The 25,842-nt window shown below is 41.8% G+C and overlaps 1 protein-coding gene across 1 annotated transcript in view; it reads right to left on the bottom strand.

Moving 5' to 3' along the window:
- smyd3 (SET and MYND domain containing 3) overlaps positions 1 to 25,842 on the bottom strand; it is a 224,055-nt gene that overhangs the window by 7,434 nt on the left and 190,779 nt on the right. Inside the window, exons 9-12 of the mRNA XM_066697874.1 lie at positions 15,716 to 15,803; positions 13,692 to 13,866; positions 874 to 982; positions 104 to 213 (exon numbers count right to left, since the gene is read on the bottom strand). Coding sequence (XP_066553971.1) covers positions 112 to 213; positions 874 to 982; positions 13,692 to 13,866; positions 15,716 to 15,803 — 474 coding nt within the window. The 3' untranslated portion in view covers positions 104 to 111. The remainder of the gene's footprint in view (positions 1 to 103; positions 214 to 873; positions 983 to 13,691; positions 13,867 to 15,715; positions 15,804 to 25,842) is intronic.

Here is a 25,842-nt window from a genome sequence, read left to right as displayed (position 1 = left end):
GATAAGGGCTCAGGCAGGTCTTTGTATTCGTGCGGATGTGATTATGCCCTCGGTTAAACGGGGAGATGAATCCACTCAGCAACTGCATTCTCCGGCTACGCACCTGCTCGGTTAGGCTCTGTCCAGTTCGGCCCGGCACTCCCCCAGCATCCTCTCCACGTCACAGGTCAGTGGGTGGGCCGCCCCGTGCGTCACCTTCATGACATCATAGGCCTGCGGGGGGGAGAGGGACAGTGAGCAGGAGGTGGGTGGTGACAGACAGACACCCAGGCTCTGGTTTCCCGAGAGGCGTGGTAGTTACGGGAGATGGAGTTGAGTCACTGTAGATGCAGGTCGAGACAGACATTGAGGATGACACCTGGGATTTGATCCGTTGGACCAAAACATGTTTGTGCAGACTTTTGTTTGTTTTGGTTTGTTACCTGTGATTTGAGCCCTCAACACTATGGGTTCAATAGACGTGCGCTATAAAGTCTCCTTCATGTGCCTGGAGAATAGAAACACACACACACACCCTGACACACATCTGCATGTTCTAACCCGTTGCCTTCGTGGGCATTTTTGTTGCCCACATCTTCATCCACTTGGTAATTGTCACAGTCATATGGTGCTTATTGTCAATAACCTCACACCTGCTTGAATATATTTTTTTTCTCCCCGATAGGCTCATCCTACTTACTACAGACACAGCATCAAAGAAAGGGAACTTCCCTTCTGTATCGATTCTGTGCCATTAAATGAATGATGTAATATGATGAGAGCAGACTGTTACAACGCCGTCAGGGTATCCAGGCATTTTCTGTGAGATGGTAAGAAGCTGAACAGTAATGCTGCTGAGATGCGATTCCTGCCCCCACAATCCTCTTCACTGACCTGCTTGAGGGTCACCAGAGCCTCCCTGAACTTCTCCAGGTAGAGCTGCAGCTTCCCCACTCTGACCAGTTGCACTGCCCGGGCTGGGTGGAATTGTGGGTAATACATCCTGCACAGGGGACACAAGAGGAGATGGGGGAGAGAATCAGACAGGGAGATGGACAGAAACACAGAGAGAAAGCCCCTGGGTGTGACTGAATGACCGGAAGAGGTGGAAATCTTTCTGCTACGTCCCTGGAAGATTTTATCACTTTCTGTCCCCCCACGCCCCCCAAAGATAAATAAATAAATAGGGTATAAAAAGACCGTCTTTCAAACTTCATAAGATGCATTTCAGCCATGGGGAAAAGGATAAAAGAGAAACAACGCAGGACAGCAAGCAGATGTTTAAGGGCAGAACTGGGGAGAACACCTGACATTTTATTGGATTCTTCTAAGAGCCAATAAAAAAAGGTTCCAGGCCAAACAAAAAAGCAACAAAAATAAAACGGTTCGACTGCAGTTGGCTCTGCGGGGGATCCTGGCTGCAATGACATCATTAACAGGTTTTAACTGAGACGTGCTTGTGCATTAAATTCAGCTGCTCTCCCCCCTGTGGTAGCTGCACCTTGTGATTTACTGCTCTGTGCAAGCTGATAAAAAGCATTAACCCCCTCAGTTGGGATGCAACACATGCTAAATTAATTAAATCAAACAAAATTAATTAAAACAGGGCTTCATCACATGTGGTGGAAAGTGGCCATTTACAATTTACAAAGGAAAGCACTGAAGACTGGCCCACTGATGAGTGCATAACATCACTTACACTCAGAGCCCTGTAAGGAAAGCACAACTTTGCAGAAGGGGATTAATAAGAAGTCACTTTCAGGGACTCAATACAAACACATTACTGTTTCTGCCTTGGTGGTACACTGTGGCACGACCCTATGTGTTAACCCTAACGCAGCGGTGCCTCCTGTTACTTCACGAGGCCCAGCCCCTGGGGATGATGAAACCATAGCCCCATTATTGGGTCAACTGTAAACTCATAAAGCACATTACAGCAAACACAACACTCATTCCCAGGTAACAACACGGCGGCACGAGTTCAAATCTAGTTAGGGAGAACAGGCGCAGCTTGTGTTATTTTGATCCTCTTACACAACAACATTTATTGTCTCATGTAACTTAACTCCTGTGAAGAGACAAGCACAACGCATTTCAAATTACTGAGGCAGAGTCTTCAGTGCCAGAACTGAAAGGCCGTTCCTGACTCTTAATATCACATTTGGAAGAGTCAGGGCAGGGTGATGCGTTCATAATACATAAATAATAAAATTAAACTTCTTTGGTTCATGGCAGGGTCATTTTTTCCCTTTTTAATAAAACAGATGTAGATCTCATGAAAAATAAATTTTCGCAAATGTAATTTCATGGCATTTATGCACTGACAGAGGTAGAAAGACTGTGAAAACTCCCACAGCTAGTCGGAGTTGATGCCAAAAACAAACATCATCTAAGCAGCCTTTTTCAAGTGACTTTGAGGTATTTAAAAAGCTCTCTCCCTTCGGAGCACTGCAATTAGACATAAAAGTGGCTTTGCTCATGGCTCCTGTACAAAATACTGCAGATGTAAGCATGTGTTTGAATGCAGTGTGATAAAACAATAAAACAATGCACATACAAACAATGCTATCTTCCATGTAATATGTATAGTGTAACTATAGAAATGGTACATGCCATATTCTGTTCTGTTTTGGTAGAATCCCGGACTGTAAAAGGTCAAATCCAAACTGAACTGTTAAGCTGACTTGAAAAACATGTAGATTTGAAAATGCTGGTCTGGTTTTTAATGCAATTTAATTAGCTGTGAAGATACACAGAATAGGTGTATTGTGGCTATAAGCAGTGTTTTGCACGATGGCAAGTTTAAACTTCACTTTCACGGGTGGCACCACAATGCCAGATTATACTCTGTTACTGCTGTCGACAATGACAAACACATTTATGTAACAACCATCTGGGCCAATCAGAACGGTGTTATTATAGGAGCTTGGTAAACTGGCCTTGTGATGCCTCCGCCACTTCCTGGAAACCAGCCAGAAGACACGAGGATAAATGTAGGAGAGAAGATCATAAATACAACTCCATTCATCTCTCAGACACCCGAATCAATGAAACCCGGGCAGTAGAGGTTCCAAGTGCTGTACAATGAGCCTGTTTAATGTAAAGACTGCAATTTGCTGCTCATTAAGGTGCCAACAGTCATCCATTTAATTTTTTTTTAAAAAATTAAAAAAAAAAAAAAATCAGACTCTTTGGCCCGTTAAAGCAATCATACACACATTTCCCTAGCATTGGTATGGCTCGGATATCTGACGTAGTAAGTGATTTCCAAGCACTTCCAACAGACTTCTTGAGCTGCACAGATAAAACTAATTTGCTACAGAATTTTGTAGTGGCCAATTAGGCCTCCGTGTGTGAGGTCAAACCAACCAGTCCACAGCATTGAGTCTAACAGTCTGGCCTGCGAGCGAAGCAGCAAACTTCAAGACAGGGATTGAACAGGATGTGGTCTGTGCTGATAAGAGCTGTGAGAGAAGGGGTGGGGAATAATAAAGTAAATCTCAAAGGGTTGGTCCACATCATATTTCATGGATCTTGACCTTTGGAACATTTCATAAGAGCAGAGATTCCTGATAAAAAATTTAATAAAAAAGACAGTTTTGATGTATTTTCCCCTCTCTACTTGGGAGCAAATGGGTAACAGGTAGAATTAGGCTACGTTTCTTGTTAACATGGGGACACTTCAGTGTCTGCACAGATTTCTTTAGGTTTTCTAATTGGAAATAACTCGACATGTACACTTGAGTTCTGCATGCAAACTGAAAATCAAGGCAAACAGACAGGCGAGACAGACAGGAATATCCTAGTTAACAGAACAAGGATTGTAGGATTTCAAAAGACACTATAGAATAGCAATGACTCGAGTGCGAGTGAATTAAGAGGGATATGGATTGAAGGCAATGTGCTGATTGTGTTTTTTTTGTCCGAGACATAGCCTGGAGTTATTTCGTCTTACAAAAAACGAACAAATTGTAGTAATTTATCAATAACTCAGTCGTTTCGATAACCTTCAAAGGGAAACCCAGCGTGAAGCAGAACTATAACACAATTAGTGGTTCGATTCTTCCATACTTTACCAATCATTACAATATCCTGTGATCACAACAGCTTAGCACAAATAATGCAAGGTAAAAGTCATCACACAATGTGCAATAAAACTAATTTAATTTAAATTGCAACAGTTCAAAAATACGCTGATTAATCAATTAATAAAAAAAAAGCTATGACCCCTACTCCCAGATCCAGGATGACCCAAAGAGTCAAGTAGACAGACTTTGTTTTTATGGATGTTGCAGTTTTTTTTAATATCAGTGCAGGAGAGGGGAAGGGGGATGTCCCAGGTACTGGCACGCACTATATTTAATGAACGACCTCTGTGGGCCGACCCCAATAATCCCTCAGTATAATATCATTAGGAAGAGAACAAAAAGCTGGTGCGCTGGTGAGCATTAACAATGGCCCTCCCTACACCCAGAGCTATATGACCGTGTGATCTTATCTGCCTGCAATGACTTGTTGCTGAATGAACACCAAAAAACACAAAACTAAAAAAAAAAAAAAAAAATCATATAAAATCATGAAAACTATAGTCGTTCCTTGTTTTAAAGAACAAAAGTAACAGACCAGTTAAAGTTCAGCCGGAGTCACATTCTGTATTTTGAGTTATCTATACATGTACTTCATTATTTTATTAATTTGACAATGGAAGCAATTTTTTTGCATTAACTTTGGGATTAAAGGGCAGGGCAGCTTTATTCTTGTGCCAGCTCCCTCCCACCACACTGCTTTTCCCCGCTGCGGGCTGCTGGCGCATGGGCCTGTGATCTCGAAAGCCCAGCTCGCTCGCATGCATACTTCACAAATTAATAACACGTTTGGCTGTCGCAGGTCAGGGACACAATCCCAGTGAATCATGGCAGTTATTTAAACCTTACAATTACCTTCTCAGCACTGTATCACCTTTGCAATATATATTTCTCTCCCCTATTACGTGACCCGAAAACACACACACTTGTGCTGCTGACAGATGTGTGGATGCTTTGCTTGTGGTGTGCATTCCTGCATTCATTCGAAGCCTGCTGTACACAGACTGCCAAACTACAGCTGTTGTGATTGTTTTGGGCATCGGCTCAGATCTGCTCGTCACTTGTAAGAGATTAACATTAAGATTAAATCCTCCGGATACAGCCCCAGCTAAGTGCTACTTTTATATGGAAAGTGACGCATGCCCAAGAAGTGTGTCATGGTTCTACCATTAAAAATGTCTGAGCCTTAACAATCACCTCTTGTATCACCCACCCCCCCGTCCCCTGCCCCCACTCCACTTCCCGCCGCCTTTTTGATCTTTCATTAAATAATAAAGCATCTACTGAATGAATCTCTCTCTCTCTCTCTCTCTGGTTAATGGAGGCTGTTATTGAGCTGAGAGTTGGTGCGGCACAATGGCGGTCGGGTTGACCACAATCACTGACACACGCAGTTCACCCAGAGTACAGCCGAGAGTTCAGACAGAGGTTTAAGACTCACAGGAGCAGTGAAGGCCCAGTTTCCAGTTTCAGACTAAAATATCATGGAGAGACGGGCCCCTACACCTAAAAATACCGGCAGAAAGAAAGGAGGAAGGCATGGAAATAATAAAGCCTGTACATATACAAACTGTTGGAAGTGATTTCCCCTAGACCACAGCTGAGCTAACTGCTGCAAGCTGTGTGTTTCCCGACCGCAACCAAGTCTGAGACCTAAGCTCATCACGCTGACAAACACAGGAGCTGTTCGTCACGTATGTTGACACGCTGCGCTGAGTGTTTGGCATTTCTTCTCCAGGAGGTATCGCGTCGTCTCACTGGCGCTAGACACTCCGTGGAGGCACGTCTCAAGAGGCACACAGAAATCGGCACTGGCAGGTTAAATGTGAAAACATTGTGGGGCTTCAGGAATGCAGTCTACTGGCACGCTGCTTCTGAAGAGGCTCAGGCAGTTGTCAGTGGTGCATCTAGTTTCACGAAAGCAGGAACTCTTCTATGGGGACTCCGGAAACGCCTTCAGCACACCAATCAATTAATTTGTGGCCTGTAAACATGTACTTGCGGTACTCTAAGAAGACACTTCTCCTTACACTACAAGGCTATCCCTTCTTAGACTGAGTGGGAAACTGGATAACTTTAATAATAAAATACATCTCTTTTCTCATTACATTAGATCTCATTACAAATGCATTGAGAGGCAGGATCAATACCTAATGCAGCTCTGATATTAGGACAAAATTAATTTTACTTAAACATCAATATCTCTGAAGGTTTTCCACTGAGGTTACTGGAGAAAGGACATTCCTCGCGCTATTGACAGGGAACATAATAATGTGCCGAATGCACCTCCATTAAACTGTGCAAATATCTCCAATTCCTCCCCGTTGATTGCTTGTGGAACAGAACCCATATTAAAAATTACCCATGCAAAGTGCCCTGAGACAGGGGTTCATGTAAATGACAAAAGATAATAGCCTCCAACTCTTTTAAAACATATCAGACGGTTGCATATTATATTACCACAACCAATGTCATCTTTTACCAGGATTATCACATTCCTTGCGGACATTTATTTGAGTTTTTTTAACTCAATGCTTCAAAATATCAACATACCAGTGCATTAAAAAGTGGTTTAAACTGACAAAGCTCTCAATAAGTAAACAAACAAACAAACAAACACATTTTCAAAGACTTTGATCTTGATCTTTGTCAATAAGCTTACAAGCAGGGCCACCCACAACCAGAGACCATGCAATCTAAACACGGGGCCGGATTAAGTCGACACTTTGTCCCACCTGCTAAACTGCAGATTATTTATAGTCAACCCAGCCACGGACCTCAGCATTTCACGGCCAAAGCTTTTATGTTGATGTCTGCTTATTTTAACACCCAGTAAAGAACTACAACTGCATATAGAGGAGATACATCTCTGAGTGTAATAGTGCAGAGAAAGCAGTTATGAGTTACAGTGAGTTTTTGAGCATTTATTAAAAACCTTTATAACAGTATATTGTCACCAAGGGAACCTCCACCCCCAGACCTATATTCTCTGCACTGATCCAATTTGAGATACTTTGTTCTGGACATTATGAGAGTCTTTACTCGTACTTATGATTAATTTCGCAGCAGACGCCCCTTATCCATTGAGACCCGAACTTTATGGGTGCTGACCTTCCCTTGACATGGACAGGTAGCCCTACAAGAGGCATCTGCGAAATAAACTATGCAGATGGGTTGGAATTAAGATTTAAATGTGAATCAGACAGTTACCTCCCACCTATTATTCATCCAATTGTACAGATGTTCCCCAACATTCAGTACTTTCTGCAAACATCTGGATTGGGTATGTTTGTATACATGCTGTGATACACTGAGGATCAGAAGTACTGAGGGGACAGAAAGTCAAAGTTTTTTTCTTTTGTAATGATGCAATTGGATATTGGAGTCTGTAAGGTTCTCATACTTTCTTGTACTTACCTTGGTTTCAATTTTAATTAATGCAATTTCACTGCATTCACACAAAAAAATTAACAACCTTGTAAGCCTAACTGGAACAACTTCAGATTTTAGTTTTGCAATAAACACAAGAAATGTCAAATTCTGTCACAAAAATAAAATTAGATTTTCAAGAGACACTGTTCCTAACAGTTTTTTTTTTTAATACCCATGCTTATGTAAACTTGATAAAAAAATGTAAATGACATTTTGTGATAAATCCAGCGCTTACCCCAGCATTTCCTTTTTCTATTTGCACACATTTCACACACCAGAGAGGTATCTGTGTCAATTCGGGAAAATGTGTTCATGCGGTGTTGACACTTAATTGCATGTGTCATTTTATTTTCACCGTACTGATGCCACAGCGCGACACTGCAGGCTGAGAATGCTATTCCTACGTCTAGGCCAGGAAATCAATTTTCCCGGTTTAAATATCGATAAAGAACTCATAAACACAAAATAAAAAAAAATGCTTTTAGTAAAAATAAAATGAACAAAATTAAAATATAAAATCAAAACACAGCCTTGAAAAGTTCTCCGGACAGGGGGCTTTAAAGTCTAACTCAGGTGAATGAATGAGTTAGCCTCCATCAATGCCCCCACTGTTCAACTCAGGATTCATATTTCTAATCAAGTGCAAACAGCCTCCTCGTATGACTCACTCTTTGCTTGAAAGCACTGATTTGTATTCATTCCTTATTGCAAAACTCTATTTGAAGCTGCTGGACTAGCAACACAGGAAACATCAATTTCTTATCACTAGGTTGAGACTGGGATAGATAGTGACTGTTGAATAGTTTTATATATATATATATATATATATATACACACACACATTTACAAATGGTTTAAGCTGCTCCCTGAACCATGTATTTATGGCGTAGCACAGTGATGTTTTGCCTGTCCAGGGGGATCGACTGACTATATATACATGCTATATTTGCTGGCCAATCAGCCAATCTGAATTTGAACCCAGGTCTCCAAGCTGGAAAACCTTGTTAATCTACCAGCTGGGTTGGGTGTTATTTCCATCTGTTCAGTTTTTTTTCTTCTTCTCATGCCTCCTCTATATGGGTATGTTTAGGGTGTTTTAAGCTAAATGCTGCACATAAACCACCCTGCCCAGCACATGCAGAGTGAAAGAAGCATCTTCTCAGCGCTCGTGTTATTCAGTAACATGAACTCACACAGATGCTGTAAAGACCCGTAAGACGGATCCATAACTGGATCAAACTAGCGTTGTTGCCACCATTTAATAACCACAAAAGCATAGCTAGATACTCCGCTGTGAGCTGGCACGCCTCCAGGACTGAATGTCCCAGCACCAGTTTATCTGCTGCCGTGAAGGAATGTCGGTCTTTTCTTTCCACCTCATTGGATTAATCGCTTAATATCCAATTTACATTTTAATTAGGCAGCAGCTAATTGGTATTTTTAAAGATCATCTCGGCTCGTGGAATGTGCTGCCACTGATGCATCTGCAGCACCGCCTTTGAACTTGTGAACTTCAGACCCAGTTGGCACTGGGGTGAAGACTACAGTGCGTCGCTGTATCCCGCTGTCATCGGTTTTCATTCGATTGTGTGTGTCTGTTTATCTTTTTACTCAGCATATTGGGAGACACTTGTCTTCTCCCTTTGTACAGGTAGTGAGGATTTAAAGCATAGTAGACATCAGGACATGAGATGCACAGAGCCACCAGTGAGGTAGATATCTTCACTTTGTCTTTGCAATTTAAACCCCATATACAGTCGACACAGCTTTAATATTTCCACAAATTAGCTGCATGTTCTGAGCCCCTTTTCTAACTACTACCCCCTCAATGATCTATGAAGTCTTTAAATCACACCTCTTCCAAGACATGAACACTGATCGTACAGACCCACTGTGTGATTTAGTCAACTCTCTCACCATGGGGGAAATCATGGCACTCATTCTGATTCTCATTATTCTTGCAAACGTGCTTACCCGGAGTGCTGTACTACATCGTTAATGATGTTGGCTGCATTTCAAAGGCGAATTCACTGTCACCCACCAGAATGCTAACCCTGTCCCTACAGGTTTTGGGAGAGGGTAAATATACACACCACACATGTGAGTGCCCTCGGATTGCTGAGAAACAGCACGCGTTAAGTCTCCAAGAATAACTTAACTAGGTCACAGCCGGGGTGCGTTATTGGGGCTAAAGGCAGCTTTACGAAAGCAAATATCTTCTCTTTATTGGCTCTGGTTAGGGAACTGTGACAGAAGAGTATTCTGGAAGCAAATAAGGAGACCCAGCATCTCACTCCATCCTTGCTTCCCTTGCACACCAGATTCGTCTACTCTCCCCCCAAGGAGAACACATTCAGGACAACATCTGGAATGCTTAATTTCCCAAATGTAACAGGACCTGCCTCTCTTTGCCAGGAATGGATTGCACCAAGAGTCCTGCGCTGAGCAGACGCTGGTTAATGTGAAAGGCACCTTCACTGACAGCATGGTGATAAATGGGTTACCTTGCACTTCCAGCAGTCATGAAACTGTTTGAAAGCCATGGGTCTGTAGAGCCCAAGCCCAGTTACCTTTACAAATAAACCCTAAGTCACCAATTCCTTAAGACTGGAAACACATGGCAATTGCTGACCAACGGAGTGAGTACAAGACAGTTGTTCAAGAGAGGAAAAGCGGCTCTTTGAGTGGCTGATGGTGTTCCCAGGTATTTGTTCCAAATGATTTCTGATTGATGCAGCGGGGTGGTGTTTTGGTGATTGCAGCCAATCAGAATGAAAGTCTTCCATGTCTTTGCTAATTGATGGTTTAAGGGGTGGCCTATGCAAACCCGTGGGATTGGGTGCTCTCTGGGATCAGGGCTGACTGCCCTAGGAAGGTCTCAGGAGCTGGCAGTGGGCTCTGAGTGCTGCACTTACATGAGAGCTGAATGGAGGGATGTCAATTCAGCATCAAAGGCCTGAGGTGCTTTGGTCTCTGTATATAAACTGGCAATTGCCATGTAATTAAAGAACAAAATCACATTCTTATGTTAAATGCCAAATACAAATATTGATGTCGTAAATAAATTATGATTAATGCGGCAACATAATAAAGCCATAAAAAAGTGTGGTACAATATCTGGATGAAAAAAACAAATAGCATAAACTGATTTGCAAAGAACAAGGACAATGCATCACTGCACTGTTGTTATGGTGACTTAAGAAAGTTTTTGTGTTAACTTAATAATTCCTTCCAAGAACTGACTTGAAAACGTAATCAAATCGAATAAGAATTATTCATTATGTATTATGTGAATGGCCCCAATTATTAACTTGGGAATTTCTCTTATTAATTAATCATGAAAGATTTATGAAAACAATACACATGTGCAATCCACAAGTTAAATAGAATGATTAATAAGATATTAATTTATGAATAACAGTCCGGTTCTGGCACTTTTCTGCATAGCAATTCATTTCTTTGTTGGTCTTAATTTTTTAATCGTATGACAGGAAAGCTCAAAGCACGTTGTGAGGAACTCGCCATCTATAAATGATGAGATTATTTATTTATTTAAATATCTGTCCAGTTCTCACACACGGAGATCTGCACAAACACATCCTTCTGTGAGAAATGGTTTAGTGGTCGGTAATTGTTGTTGTTGCTGCTGCTGTTATTTTCTCCTCCAAGATCTCTTTATTATTTTTCAGTGAATTTGATTAAAATTGGAGTGAGGAAAAAAAATGTGAGATACATCTGTTATAATAACCAGTGGGACCCACTGGCAAAGCAACAGGACATTTTATTTCCTTCGCAACACAGTGAAATAAATTACCATGGGCATGAATGAATTATTACTGGGCTACACTAGCCAGAAAGGGGAATACAGAACCAAGCCCTTTGCACTGGGTGGAGTCTTTCCTCACATCAGTGTAAAAGGTGGGAAAAATAATCACCAGAGAGCGCCCTTAGCATTTCACAGATATCCTATGAATTTATTCACATCCCAAGGTCAAGGTCGCAACAAGCATCGGCTTAAAAAGGCTCAGGAGTTTTGTGGAAGCATGGGTATGGACTAAATGGTGACTTTTTATGGTACTTTTAATGCATTAAGCTATCTAGTGAACTTAAAACTGAAACAGAAAGGAATGAGTAAACAGAGACGTTGGTGAATTTAATTTCCCGGACAAGCTCGTCTGATTTTAACACCTGCTTCATGGATTCACAGCACGAGTGACTCACCCTGAGACCGGGAGCGGAGATGACAGGACATAATTCTATACACAGACATCTAAAGCCCACAGAGGAGGGATTGTTCTGAAGAGTAGCTATTAGCTGTCAAATACCACGGAGACACTTTTAATCTTTTATCGTGTGGTCAGGGGCGGAAGAAAAAGGGCTAAAGTCTCCATCCTTAACATTTTTTATCTTCATCGCTTCTCCTGTTGGCCTTATTCCTAAGACAACTTTTCAAGGTGAAAAATCTCCTTCACAGAATCGCCTTCTGTCTGTATCGCTCCCCTGATGACATGGCGGCTCCGTGCTTCACTGCTGGCTGTAACCTTCCCAGTGACACATTACGTTTGCACCATTTAGTCCAGACCAGAAGCAGATAGCGTAAGACTGGGATATTAGTGCATCTAAGAGCCAGGCAGTGATGTCAAAAATGTAATTTCCTATTCAGCTGGGCACCTTTTAATTGTCTGGGGAGTTGCTTCAAAGGCAGACTATTAAACTGTGGGATGTTATATAATTACTGTTTTATTGTGTGATTTGTATTGTGTGATTTGTATTCTGCCAATATACAAAATCCCTGGGGTGGATATTCTAGGACATATGAATTAACAGACATCCAAAATACTGAGCTAATTCATCAGACATAACAACAACAATAATTCTCTCAGCAAGTGGAGAAATCTTTTCAAATTACACAACTGAAGGTCACACCGGCAGTGGCATGTTTGTATCGCTATTCTCTCTCAGGTGTTACCTCCCTGTATGGAGACATGGTACATTGATGACAAACACAGCAGAGTAAAATACAGGCTCTCACCATACCATAAATCATAAATATACACACAAACAACAAAAAAATATATAAACTACAGGAACACAATCCAGATTTCCAAACTGCAAGTTAACAGCCCCTGTACACACCCTTGTCTTTCTCCTGTTTTGATTTCCTTACCCAAAACCGTAACAACCCACCGTATTTCTCCTATGAACGTGTTATAATTGTCACCTCAGGCAACACAAAATCGCTGCATGGGCCCAGGCATCCTGTTAGCCACACTCTGGATAATGGGCTGGTGGCAGCTGAAGGCATCTGGAACAGCAATGTCTTCCCACACTGCCAGGCTCCACAGAGTGGACGCCCAGTGGCTGCCCTGTCCCAGTGGGATCATCTGAACAGTTTCTACAGATGCACTGCAGAGCAGAGCCCCGGGGTTATCCCACTTATCTGTGCAGGGATATCAACCCAGAGCAGGGCGGAGAAACACAGGGCACAGTACATATATTGCCAGGCATGATGTCCTCTCTCTCTATATATTAGTCTGCACGGGAAAACATGCAGAGTCTTATTCTCTTGCTAGATCTTTATTATTATTATTTTGAAGTGGAAGAAGAAGAAGAAAGAAAAGAAGAGGTCCTAAAGTCCCAAATAAATGTTTTATTTCATATTATTATAATTGGTAACACTTTACAATAGGTCTCCCTAGTTACAGTGCATCAACATTTGGAGCTATTCCGGGCATGTCCCACTTTATATACATTAAGCACATGTTAACAAATGCATAATTACACTTATTATGAGTAACTAAGATGTAGCCTAGTTTCTGAGTACTTACTATGTTAATACACTAATTAGGGAGACCTATTGTCCTTATAATTATTAGATTAATGAGATTGCTATTGTCCCTACCAAATATATAGCAAACCCAAGGGAAAGGTCTTGGTGGAATAATAATAATAATAATAATAATAATAATAATAATAATAATAATAATAATAATAATAATGAGTGTGGCATTTGTATTAAAGTAAATACGTTGGCTACACCTGTTTGACTTTATAACCTTTATATACAGCGAGCGTTTTAAATTCTGCTTCTGTTGACATAATGTGATGTGATTGACTGGTTGATTATCCCCTGCGATGCCCATTACCATTTAATGGTGCTGTAAACTCCTCGTGTGAAGACCAGGCCGGACTCACCCGTATGCCCACAAGGTTCGGGTGCTGTAGTGCAGAGCGCCGTCCCACCGGGCCAGATTCACACAGGCGTCCGTGGCGCTGTCGAGCATTTTCACCAGATGGATGTTGCTGTCTGGAAGCACGTCTCCATGGTTATGTATGACGTTCTTGCACAGCGCCAAGGCCTGCTCCCACTCTGTTACGAAGCACAGTTAAGGACTCATTTGCAGAGGTAAAGAACAACAAAATAAACATCAAAGTGATCTCGCAAGAAATAAGAGCTCAAAGGCACGAGCTACAGTGTCAGGTATGGTGAGCTCTTCCTGTCACTTTCAGTAGACTGGAGGGTTTCCAACTATACGTTAAGAAACCGGTTCATGATTCTTGAGTTTCTCTCATTAAGGCACACATTAAGCTGCATTATTTCTATTATATCCAATGTTTTTGTTTTCCACTCAAGCACTGAATTAAAACTGTGTGGAAATAGTTTAATAGCATAGAAGCTTGGTATAAGTTTAAAGTGTGTACTGTGTTGGAGCGTACACGTGTGTGTATGTGTGTGTGCGTGTGTACGTGTGCGTGTCTGCATTTGGCATAAAGATATAGTTTCAGAGAAAGAACTGCTAACAAGGTGTATAATAACATAGGCCAAATACAAGTTAAGTATTTAAGCTACAGCAGTGCATCATGTTCTTGTTATGGTTTGCTCTTTTTTCTCTTCTGCAAAAACTTTATAATCTTCCCCATCTTTATAAGGCCCTTTGTGGGGACAAAACTGGTTTACACTTTCATACTCAATACTGCCTCTTGTTTGTATCAGATGAGCAATACGATATCAACTCTCACAGAAGACAAGGGGCTATGCTTTTACATTTACACCCCCACTTTACCTTACAGAAGTTTCAGCAATAATAATACATTAGTCGACCACCGACTTCTATTCTTTTCACTCCACCTAACGAGGGATTTGGAACTATAAATAAATACATAAATAAATAAAACACTGATAAAGCTTTTGTAGTGCACTTCAGATTAGGCAATCTATGCTGTGTGTTCCCACCGCACAATTCTGACAGAAACTAGTTTAACAAGGTGCTCCACCACGCAACATTTGGTTGTACTAAGGAACATGCTCAGTTAAGTTTGGGGCTAAACTCTGTGAGATGACACTAAGAGATGACTCAGTGCTCAGTGACTCTATAAAAAAAAAGAAATACAGGAAATTAAAGTTTGTAAGGTTTAGATACAATGCTCTCCAGTGGTCAAGTAATTAAAAATTACCTGTAGTTTATTCCCATCACTTCCAGCAGTCACTGAGAAAAATGTTTATATAAATTATTGGCTTATTATGGTGAGCCGTAAGTGATACATTTTTTGTGCTTTTTTCACAGAACATACAAATTAAAGCTGTTTCCGCTGCATTTTTATTTAACAGATGGCATCGGCTTGCTGGCTGCTGCTCTGGCGAGAGCGCAGTCCAGCTTGCACTAAATTCATTTCCAGGTTGCAGCCGAGTTTTAACATGTCTTAAAAATGTGTAAATGTGCAGCTCAACAGCATTTAGCTGTAACATTAAAAGTCATTTCTTTTTTTATCCACTTTTAATGACTATTTTAGGGGCAATTTCATAAGTTAATATAGATTATAAAAACTTGATAGTTTCCCTGGGACCAATTTGAGAAGCACACGTGATGGAAGGCAGAAATATAGAGATGGGTTTTAACTTATTTGGAAAGAAAGTCAAAGACAGGAATATAAGAAAATGGTGACTCCCCACACGTATAACATGAGAATCGTTTAGTGCAGTATACTGTGGTAAAACAACAGGAAGGTGTAGGAAAGCAACGTAAAACCCTGGTAAGGCATGAAGAGGTCTAGTAAAGGGTTAGGGATAGAAACCATTGAAAATCCAGGGCAAAGCAAACGACACGCAAACCCAACAAATTACAATAGAGAAACGAGGCCCAGACAGATCCCGTGGGCTGATGCAGGCAGGAGGCTCTGGTCTGAATGTCCTGCTGTGTTTCAGGCAGACTGAAGGATACGTTGCTGAGCCTGAAGCTGTTCCACTGTGGTGACGGCCTCTCTGACCACCCTCCCCGCACGCTCGTCCCCCGCCAGCATGTCGGCATCCTGAACACGACAGAGAGAGAGAGAGAGAGAGGTCAGGGGGTAGTGAGTGTCCAGTACCTCCAGCAGCAGTGCTATTTCACATCTCTGTACAAAGAATGATTCATTAATTTGAACTGATGCTTTTATCCAAAGGGACTTTGGATACCTGTTAATCCAGCTGGGTTTTTACTGGAGCATTCTGGGTAGAGAGCCTTTGGTGAAGGGTAGAGCAGCAGCATCTCACCCGGGACGTGTCCCCACAACCCTACTCTTATGAGTCCCCATGAGTTTCCCCTTGGCGATATTAAACACTTTTGCAGGCTCTCTGCAGCTTAACTCCGTTAGATCTGAACTATTGAGAAACTCAGTTCAAATCAATCACTTGCAAACCAACCAAGAACAGCATGAATCCTTAATAGTAAGCAGATGGCTCTTGGTGCAAAACATTAAATAAATAAATAAACTCCTTGCAACTAAGTTTGTGTGTCCCAGGCTAATTAAATAAACTTGGATTTGTATGGAAAAACTGTCTTTAAGATCTGCACATCATAGAGATCTTGTGTGATGAGTTCATGATTTGTCTAGATTAGAAGAAGTGATTACAAACACACTGAGTGTTGTGAAATTATTTTGGAAATATTAGCTCCGTTAACTGCTGTCCCTGTTTAGACCAGTGTTTCTGATTAAGAGACTAATCAACCAGTAAGCAGCAGACCTTTGAATCAGTCTGTTCTCTCATGGTTTTCCTTCCCCTTAACCACACATCTATGGAGACAACTGCAGTTTTTCCGGCTTCTCTCTGCTGATTGAGGTCTGCATCCCAATACGTGAGACGCTGCCCATCTCTGTGAATGCCCTTCCTCGACAAGAGCAAGCACAGGCTTCTCAACTCAGTAAGGCTCACGATGGACTAACTTAAATCTGAGGGCCGTATAGTACAGTATCAGCTCTGCCACATTAAAGTTTGAAAGATAACAAAAGTTGTCAATTTTATTTTAAACAGTTAAATACATTTCCCTCCCATGTTCTAAACTAGAATAACCTCCCAGGCACTGAATTACGCTTCTGAGAAACCGTGGGCCGTGCTGTTTTCCTCTTGTGAAAATCATCGGGTGTACGATTCCTACTTAATTGTAATTTTCTTTAGCATTTTGCTTTCAGTAAGATCTTCCTGAATTCCCAGTTTGGGGGCTATGATATTATCATATTCTTTCATGTGTATGAGAAGGATAATGATACAAATCTGAAATACAAAAACAACTTTCAAACTAGTTCACATATAGTCATAAAAATGTTCACAAATGTTTATATTAATTTCAAATAAACCAATTCACAGAGGATGGATGTAGTTGAAAGCTTCCCATGCCAAATAAAGTCTTTATATTCCTTCTTTCATTTTGCATTGCAGCTGAGTACTACACACAACCTTACACACTCCAAAATGTTTTACTGAACTTATTTATGGCAATATAGCAAGAGGAAAGGTCTGTGTCATTTGATCTGGTCAGTTAAAGTGTCTTAATTTGACACTAATGCAATTAAAAACAGCTGAATCGTGGAAATGTATAATGTTTAAGAGTCCAATAAAACTGCTGTGAAGGCCCCATTCGTTATTTAACCCTTCATTTCCACATGGTTTCACCTCTGGGATTCTAAGGCAATTGGATCGAAAAAATATCAACGATCGTACTGGGTGTACTGACACTATTTTCCAGCTCTTTATGCATAACATTCTATTATTATACTTCATACTTCTTTTCCTTAAATGATATGGCTTATAGGATAGCAGACTTCAACCTTCACTGCAAAATGATGTGGTCTTTCATTGCTATAGCACAAGACATAAATAAAGATGCAATTGAAAAAAAACAATAAAAAGTAATAAACTGACACTCAAAACCAGTAGTAAATCAGTGATAAGAATGAGAATATGAATATGATCCTCAAGTACAGCTTTGTTATTTGTTTCCTGAAAAATGGGCTGACTAAATGAGGCATGGCTGTCTTTTGAAACCATATAAATGACACCGTGTATGCGTTGATGACAGTCGCAGTATCAGAAGGTTTGACTTGAATGTGCGCTCTCTCAGATCTCACCACTTGAAATGCCACATGGAAAATGAAGGGAACCGTAGGAGTCAAAACACAACAGGAATCATCAAGTCGAGAGTCACTGCCTTAAATCTTTTTTTAATGAGAAAATGATTGTGTTCCTCGCAGTTGCTTTCAATAGAAATAAAAAACACATTTCACTCCCACCAAGAGTCGTTATGTGGACAGATTACTGTCAGTCAGCGTATTCCTCTCGAAACAGCTACTCTCAGAGATCAAGACATTAAAGAACAGGTGATGTCAAAATAGGCTTAACGCCATTGTAGACGTTTTGCGTTACGCGTTTATATTGTTTAAATAACGTCTCTCTCACATGATGCGTCTTTCCTGATCTGTGTGCATCTCTTGGAAACTGCAAAGGATGTATTTGTGTTAAAGCAGAAAGACTAATTAGCATGAAGACTAATTATTCCCTTGATGATCTAAAGTAGTACAGCCCTGATAAGTAATTGTAATAATCGCACTAGTATCTAAGTATAACAAACAATTGCCAATGCAATGCTGCTAACTCCCATTTAAAAACCATGTTTTTATTCTGTTGCTTTTGCAAACTCTGAACATTCACAACAAACACACAGACTCTACAAACAAGAGCCCAAGCTTTCAATGCCCTTCGATGGCATACTTGGAGAATAAGGCTTTTAAATTCTACGAGGACATGAAAATCATCTGCTTTCAATTATTTTCCAACAGCAGTCTAACTCCGCAATGCTGCATTTCTCCATAACTAAGTCATTGTTTCAGTAGAACGACTGTTTTTTTACTATAAATATATGTTACAGTTTTTGTCCCTTTGAGGTGGCTGAAGCACCAGATTACTAAGAACACAGAAACTACACTGACTGTCTGTAGAGACAATGTGGTGTTTGCAGTTTTGTAAAGAACAACAATACACGGGAAAAAATATCCATATTTTTAAACTAATACAGAAGCACTATGAACACCAAATTAATCTAGTAATGAATGCTTCAAAGTTCCCAGAGGGTATGAAATAAAAACACAGAAAATTAACTGTAGCATATGCTTTCTGAAATTCGCCATACTGAAGGTGGGAGGTAGGCCTCTAGTAAAAGTTATTTTTCATTTCACCAATACAGGGCTTTGTAGTTATTTATTTCATATATGTAATTATTTGCTTTTCGACTGTGCAGGAACTCATCACGGGGGTGTGAAATGCCTGGGTAATTACAAAGTGCTTAAACATTACTGGCTGTGAAGTTGTGCGTTCCCTCCCTGCAAGGCGTCTGAATGTGAAAGCGCCCGAGCGCCGGCTTTCGATTCCGCTCCCTTGGTTTCCATTCACTAGTGGAGATATGTTCCACATTTCTATAGGTGCCGGGGTGATGGGGTCGGGATGTCATTTAGCTGAATTCTCGACTCTTGATGTAAGCACTGGTTAGTCGTTTGATAATTCTTCAGTGCCCATGAAGCATCAGTGGTGTCTTGCACAGCTCTGTATGCACTATAGAGGCACCGTGTAGCCTGATGTCATTATGAACGACGTGTCGTGTCATGTCGCGTCGAACCGCACGCTGCTTGCATGGTCAATTTACTGCGCTCTTACAACTCATCGTCTGTGTTTTGCGTGGGCTCCATGATATCAAGTCTCACTAAAATGCTGAGACTGGGGCTTGTGACAGGACTTCCTGCTCACTCAGCCCTTCCTGGAGGAACGACTCCTGGGCTGGCACACTGTGGGCCCAGGTACCGGCCTAATGCATCCATCTTGCCATCTAGTGGGCAAAGAACTTCAAAGGTGCCCCCTTCTCCTTGGGCAGGACAGAGCAAGAGCAAGAGAAAACAGGAAAAAGCAGCGGGGTGTTCGCTCACATCATTAATTCAAGTCAAACTGCTCTCTTGAACCCTGCATGTGGTCACCCAGATGCCTCTCAAAAGGGCTGTTTTTGAAGTCCTGCCCATCAGTCTTTTCTTGTTAATGTGGCCACGTGACAAGACACTTGAAGAGTCATGCTGGTCTGCCTGCTGCTCAACACACTGTCATGCTTCCCATGGAAACGTTCTCCTCATGGAGCACTCGGGAGCTCAGGAGCAAATCATTTAAGTGTTGACTGGAGCAGACAAACTTCTTGACAGCAAAGCCACCCAGAAGCACTTGTGAAAATAGCCCAAAGTTGTAACATCAGTAAAAACAACCTACTGTAGGTAAACTCTGACAGTTGCAATTATAAACTATTAAAATAGATCATCACTGCATTCAAAGTCATTGGGTTACTAGGACACATTAATCACTGCTAATGCTGTAGTCAAAGCACCAAACTGAGCACGAAATGTTCTGAGCTTAACCTATTATTATTAACATTAACAGAACATTAGCCTACAGTGAGGGAAAAAGTATTTGATCCCCTGCTGATTTTGTACGTTTGCCCACTGACAAAGAAATGATCAGTCTATAATTTTAATGGTAGGTATATTTTAACAGTGAGAGACAGAATAACAAACAAATTCAGAAAAACGCATTTCAAAAAAGTTATAAATTGATTTGCATGTTAATGAGGGAAATAAGTATTTGACCCCTTCGACTTAGTACTTGGTTGCAAAACCCTTGTTGGCAATCACAGAGGTCAGACATTTCTTGTAGTTGGCCACCAGGTTTGCACACATCTCAGGAGGGATTTTGGTTTCCAGGCTGACGTTTGGCAACTCGAACCTTCAGCTCCCTCCACAGATTTTCTATGGGATTAAGGTCTGGAGACTGGCTAGGCCAATCCAGGACCTTAATGTGCTTCTTCTTGAGCCACTCCTTTGTTGCCTTGGCTGTGTGTTTTGGGTCATTGTCATGCTGGAATACCCATCCACGACCCATTTTCAATGCCCTGGCTGAGGGAAGGAGGTTCTCACCCAAGATTTGACGGTACATGGCCCCGTCCATCGACCCTTTGATGCGGTGCAGTTGTCCTGTCCCCTTAGCAGAAAAACACCCCCAAAGCATAATGTTTCCACCTCCATGTTTGACGGTGGGGATGGTGTTCTTGGGGTCATTCCTCCTCCTCCAAACACGGCGAGTTGAGTTGATGCCAAAGAGCTTCTCATCTGACCACAACACTTTCACCAAGTTCTCCTCTGAATCATTCAGATGTTCATTGGCAAACTTCAGACGGGCCTGTACATGTGCTTTCTTGAGCAGGGGGACCTTGCGGGCGCTGCAGGATTTCAGTCCTTCAAGGCGTAGTGTGTTACCAATTGTTTTCTTGGTGACTATGGTCCCAGCTGCCTTGAGATCATTAACAAGATCCTCCCGTGTAGTTCTGGGCTGATTCCTCACCGTTCTCATGATCATTGAAACTCCACGAGGTGAGATCTTGCATGGAGCCCCAGACCGAGGGAGACTGACAGTTAATATGTGTTTCTTCCATTTGCGAATAATTTTCGCACCAACTGTTGTCACCTTCTCACCAAGCTGCTTGGCGATGGTCTTGTAGCCCATTCCAGCCTTGTGTAGGTGTACAGTCTTGTCCCTGACATCCTTGGACAGCTCCTTGGTCTTGGCCATGGTGGAGAGTTTGGAATCTGATTGATTGCTTGCTTCTGTGGACAGGTGTCTTTTATACAGGTAACGAGCTGAGATTAGGAGCACTCCCTTTAAGAGAGTGCTCCTAATCTCAGCTCGTTACCTGTATAAAAGACACCTGGGAGCCAGAAATCTTGCTGATTGATAGGAGATCAAATACTTATTTCACTCATTAACATGCAAATCAATTTTTAACTTTTTTGAAATGCGTTTTTCTGGATTTTTTTGTTGTTATTCTGTCTCTCACTGTTAAAATACACCTACCATTAAAATTATAGACTGATCATTTCTTTGTCAGTGGGCAAACGTACAAAATCAGCAGGGGATCAAATACTTTTTTCCCTCACTGTAAGTGCATTACAAAAGAATACTGAGGCTAGGACATTTACACACACATATACATATATATTATTATCACCATTATTTATTTTTTCTTGAAGAATAGATGTGGTTTGTGAGTGAATGATTGAAGATGTGAAATCCCAATCAGAGTGCACTCAAATTCACGGGATCCGTGGGAAAACATGGCGCCAATATGCATCTTCTGCCAGAATATAAGACATGAGAAAAAAAATTCATTCAACTTGCAGTCTTTCTTTGTTTTGTTTTATTCAATTGAAACACTTGTAGCCTCCCTCCCTCCGTGGATCAAGAGACTTTAATTACCCTGTCAAAACACACAGCCTCCGAGAACACCAGCGGTAGGAACCCGGGGCCTGGAAACGTCAATTTAACACCCAGCTTTCAAACCGAGATTTCATTAGGATTGCACAAACTCCTGACACAGGGAATTTCCCTGGTTTGCTGCTTTTATGAGATATTTTTAAAGTGGATTTAAATGTATAGTTTAGCACGCGTCTTCACAAGGCAGCAATTTGTGGTGCTGTCTCACTGTCTGCCGAGGACAGACAGTTTCTGTCACTGTGCAGGAGATGCACAAGTCTGATAAGATTACAGTTGCCGTGGGGTGTATCTGTGTTTACTACACATCTATATCTATATGCACATCTACCATTGCTCCTGCTACCACCACTACTAATGATTAAATCACATAATGCCACATAATAATACATACTATTCTGTCATTTATTCCTTTGTGAAAGCACAATGAGCACAGCATGGGTATCAAGGTAAAGGTCATATGCTTTTTTGGAATAAGGAAATTACCCACTGAAATGACATTGATACATGGAGCTCCTTTCAGCACAGGGAGTTCTGTCTGACAGAACTCCCTGTGCTGAAAGGAGGTCCATCCTTCAAAAGCAACTTTAAAGGGCTGCACTAGGAAACAGACAAACGAACACCGTCTTGAAAGCCGTCGAACAGCAACTACACTGTAGAGGTTTTAATGGCAGTTAACAATGATACCTTTGATTGAAGTTGCACACTACACAGCAGGCTTTTGTCCTACTTTTTCCTCCTCCACTGTAAACTGTAACACAGGGATAAATATATCCTTTTCATGTTTTTTTCCCCCCTTTCCTTACGAGCAGTTAGGTTGCTCTTTGCAATTAAGTTTCCAAATAACAGTAATAAAACAAAGCCCCCCCTTTCTCCAAATAACACCATTTAAGTTGGTGAAATGATGGCTGTGCTAAAATATAGGGCGCTGAAGTGCTTCCCTCCTCTCTGCAAAATGCTGTTTTGTGGAAGCAAGCGGCGCTGTCAGGTTCACAGCAATAATCTTTTCTTTGTGGTAATAATACAGTATATTAGCTGAGAATTACGGGTAGGGGGGGACTGTGTCCGCTGTTGCCTTTTGTAAAGACCACCTGCCTAGTCTAATGGCACACCCACCCCAATCACAACTGTGGGATTTATTTGGTTCCATTAAGTTACAAAAGCCTGTGCTGTTTATTTCCCCTGACCAGCAGGGGTCCGATGTGAACTCTATCCATACCACGAAATTCACGTCAGCATCCATGCAGCCCACACAGAAGAGGGACAACGAAGCACATTTCAGAGAGAGCTCTGCCACAGTCACTCTTCAACAAACACGAATTCAGCACAGTGAGGGGGGCTGAGTCATCTGCATTACGCATGCGCATCAGGGAGCTCAAATTAAGCGTGTTCACAGGGGACCGTGTATGTTACGGTTTGTAGCTTCACATTGTAAATACATGTATGTGGGCAGGCTTGTACAGGGGCAGCCTTTTGCTCTGCCTCCTCCCTCCTCAGCCGTTCCTAACCCGATGTTCTGCTCGGCACACAAATCACTGTTTAAAAAGCAGCAGATCCTGAAGGCGTATATTTGGAATAGGAAGGAGAAACTGCGCTACTCTGCTGGGCGGCCAACTGTCAGTCAGTTTACTGCTGTCTGTTTCCTCAAGCTGCTCCATTGGTGTGTGTCTGCTAATGAAAATTAATCTGTATTAATTATTTATGCTGGCTTTTGAACCCCCATTCAATCCCCCCCCCCCACTGCCACCCTCCTTAATTTTACAAATCCACACAGGCAGGGTAATTACTTGGGTAGAAAATTAGCTTGGAAAGATTTCAAGTCAAATAGTCTGCCGTGAAAAGATGTCAAGAAGGGAGCATGTTGCTTCCAGGGACCTGATTATAGAAAGGCCAGGAGACTGATGGCAAACCACAGATTCGCTTTCTAAATCACACCCAGCAAACCATTTAGAACCTGTCTTTGAACTGATAGCTGTATCAGTTGAGTATCCAATATCCGTTTTAGTTTTTGTGTGCTAGCAGTGTTTATTTGCCGGTTTCTCTCGTGGGTACGTACATGTCAAACCCCACCAAGAGTCTCGTCAACAGGATTTATATTTCAATGTTCAAACAAACTAACTAACTAAGTAGCTAGTTAATAACACTGGAAAACATTAAAGAATAAATCAATGTGTTCTGGAATGATTATTTTTATTCAGTCAAATGTGTCCACGTTGGGCAACACACAAATGCTTTTCTGCTGACTTGTCCACTGCATTAGGGAAGCGAGTGTCTCCACATCCCCATGAACACACAGCCCCTTCTGCCCGTTGTTAGTACGCCTATTTCCATAGCTGGCACAGAGTCTTAATTAGGTTCCCTAGAGTTCATAATGAGAGGGGGCACGAAGGGCAAAGCAAATTTCCTATTCAGGAAATATCACCTGAAACTCAGCACTGGGGGTCCTAATTGCCTCTGTCATGCTTAACCAAAGCTTGACATAGACGCACACGGTCCCCCCAGGCCTCGAAACCACCCGCCTCCCGACCTGCGCTTTAGACCAGTGACCTACTACAGAGATGCAGCCTCACAGCAGACGTTTGCCCTGGCGCTCTACTACGCACCTCCTCGCTGTAGTAGCTCATTACAGGTTACGGAGAGGGCTCTGCTCCGTGCTCAAGGCTGTGGAATTTCTCTCTCTTTCTTTTCCCTGCCGTTGAAGCGATGAGTGCCATGTTGCACCATCTGTTGATTGACGACGCCTCCCTGCCTGGAGACACCCAATCACACAGTTTTGTGGTCCGGCCCTGCCTCCACAGCTCCCGAAAAAGGAACGCAGAGGTTCCTGCGAAAAGGTGTAGAGACTTTCCTGCCGAAGATCTGGCTGGACATTACATTTCCCTCCATTGCATTCACTCACAAAGTTCAAGTCCACTTTTTAAGGTGTACAGCGGTTCTTTTTTTCCCCCAACTTTCACCTCTCCAGAAACATGCTCAGAATAGGTTTGTTCAATGATCCACACATCCTAATAGTTAATGTAACTGAAATGAGTGCCACAGGTGATAAGTGAATGGATCAGTTAAAAGCATTGTGAAAAGTCTCTGGGCACAGTGTTTCACTTTGAGGTTGTAGCAGAGCCCTACACTTCACTACAGAGCTTTCCCTATGGAAAAGTGGACATATCTCGAGAATACAGGAGTGTAGAGAGACACAGAGAGACTGGGGACAGACAATCTATGTGGTTAATGGGAGAAGCTCAAGATGATGCTTTTGGAATCAGCCAGCAAAACCCAATCCAAACCAATTGTCTGAAAGGCTATTGGAATTGCATTGCAAAAACAACAGGAGTTCCGGAGAGTGAAAAGTTTTCCTACACCTATCTCTGACTGTTTAGGGAGTTTGTTGTTGTTGTTGCACATCAAGACTTTGAAATGTGATACCTAACTTCTTGGTTTCCTTTGATTTATTTTTAAATCTCTTAGGCAATCTATTTTTTGATTGTATTAACTTTTTACGATTATTTACTTATGATTATGTTGTCTGATACAATTGTTGCAAAAGTCTCTATTCAACCCAAAGAGCTGTCAGTGTTGCTGTTTTGGTGACGCACACCTGTAATTCTGCTGCTTGCCACAAGCAAGCAATTAACTGATCAGCACCACCCAACCCCCCAGGGTACAAGAGTAACAATGAATAATATTTGCCTTTGTCACAATGCCCCTTCGGCCTTCCTTCTCTCGACACAGCAATGGGTTTTG

The sequence above is a fragment of the Amia ocellicauda genome, chromosome 1 (assembly GCF_036373705.1).
Source record: "Amia ocellicauda isolate fAmiCal2 chromosome 1, fAmiCal2.hap1, whole genome shotgun sequence".
In the NCBI taxonomy this organism is placed as follows: Eukaryota; Metazoa; Chordata; class Actinopteri; order Amiiformes; family Amiidae; genus Amia; species Amia ocellicauda.
Note: the sequence above shows the minus strand (reverse complement) of the source record. Positions and strands in the feature narration are given on the sequence as shown.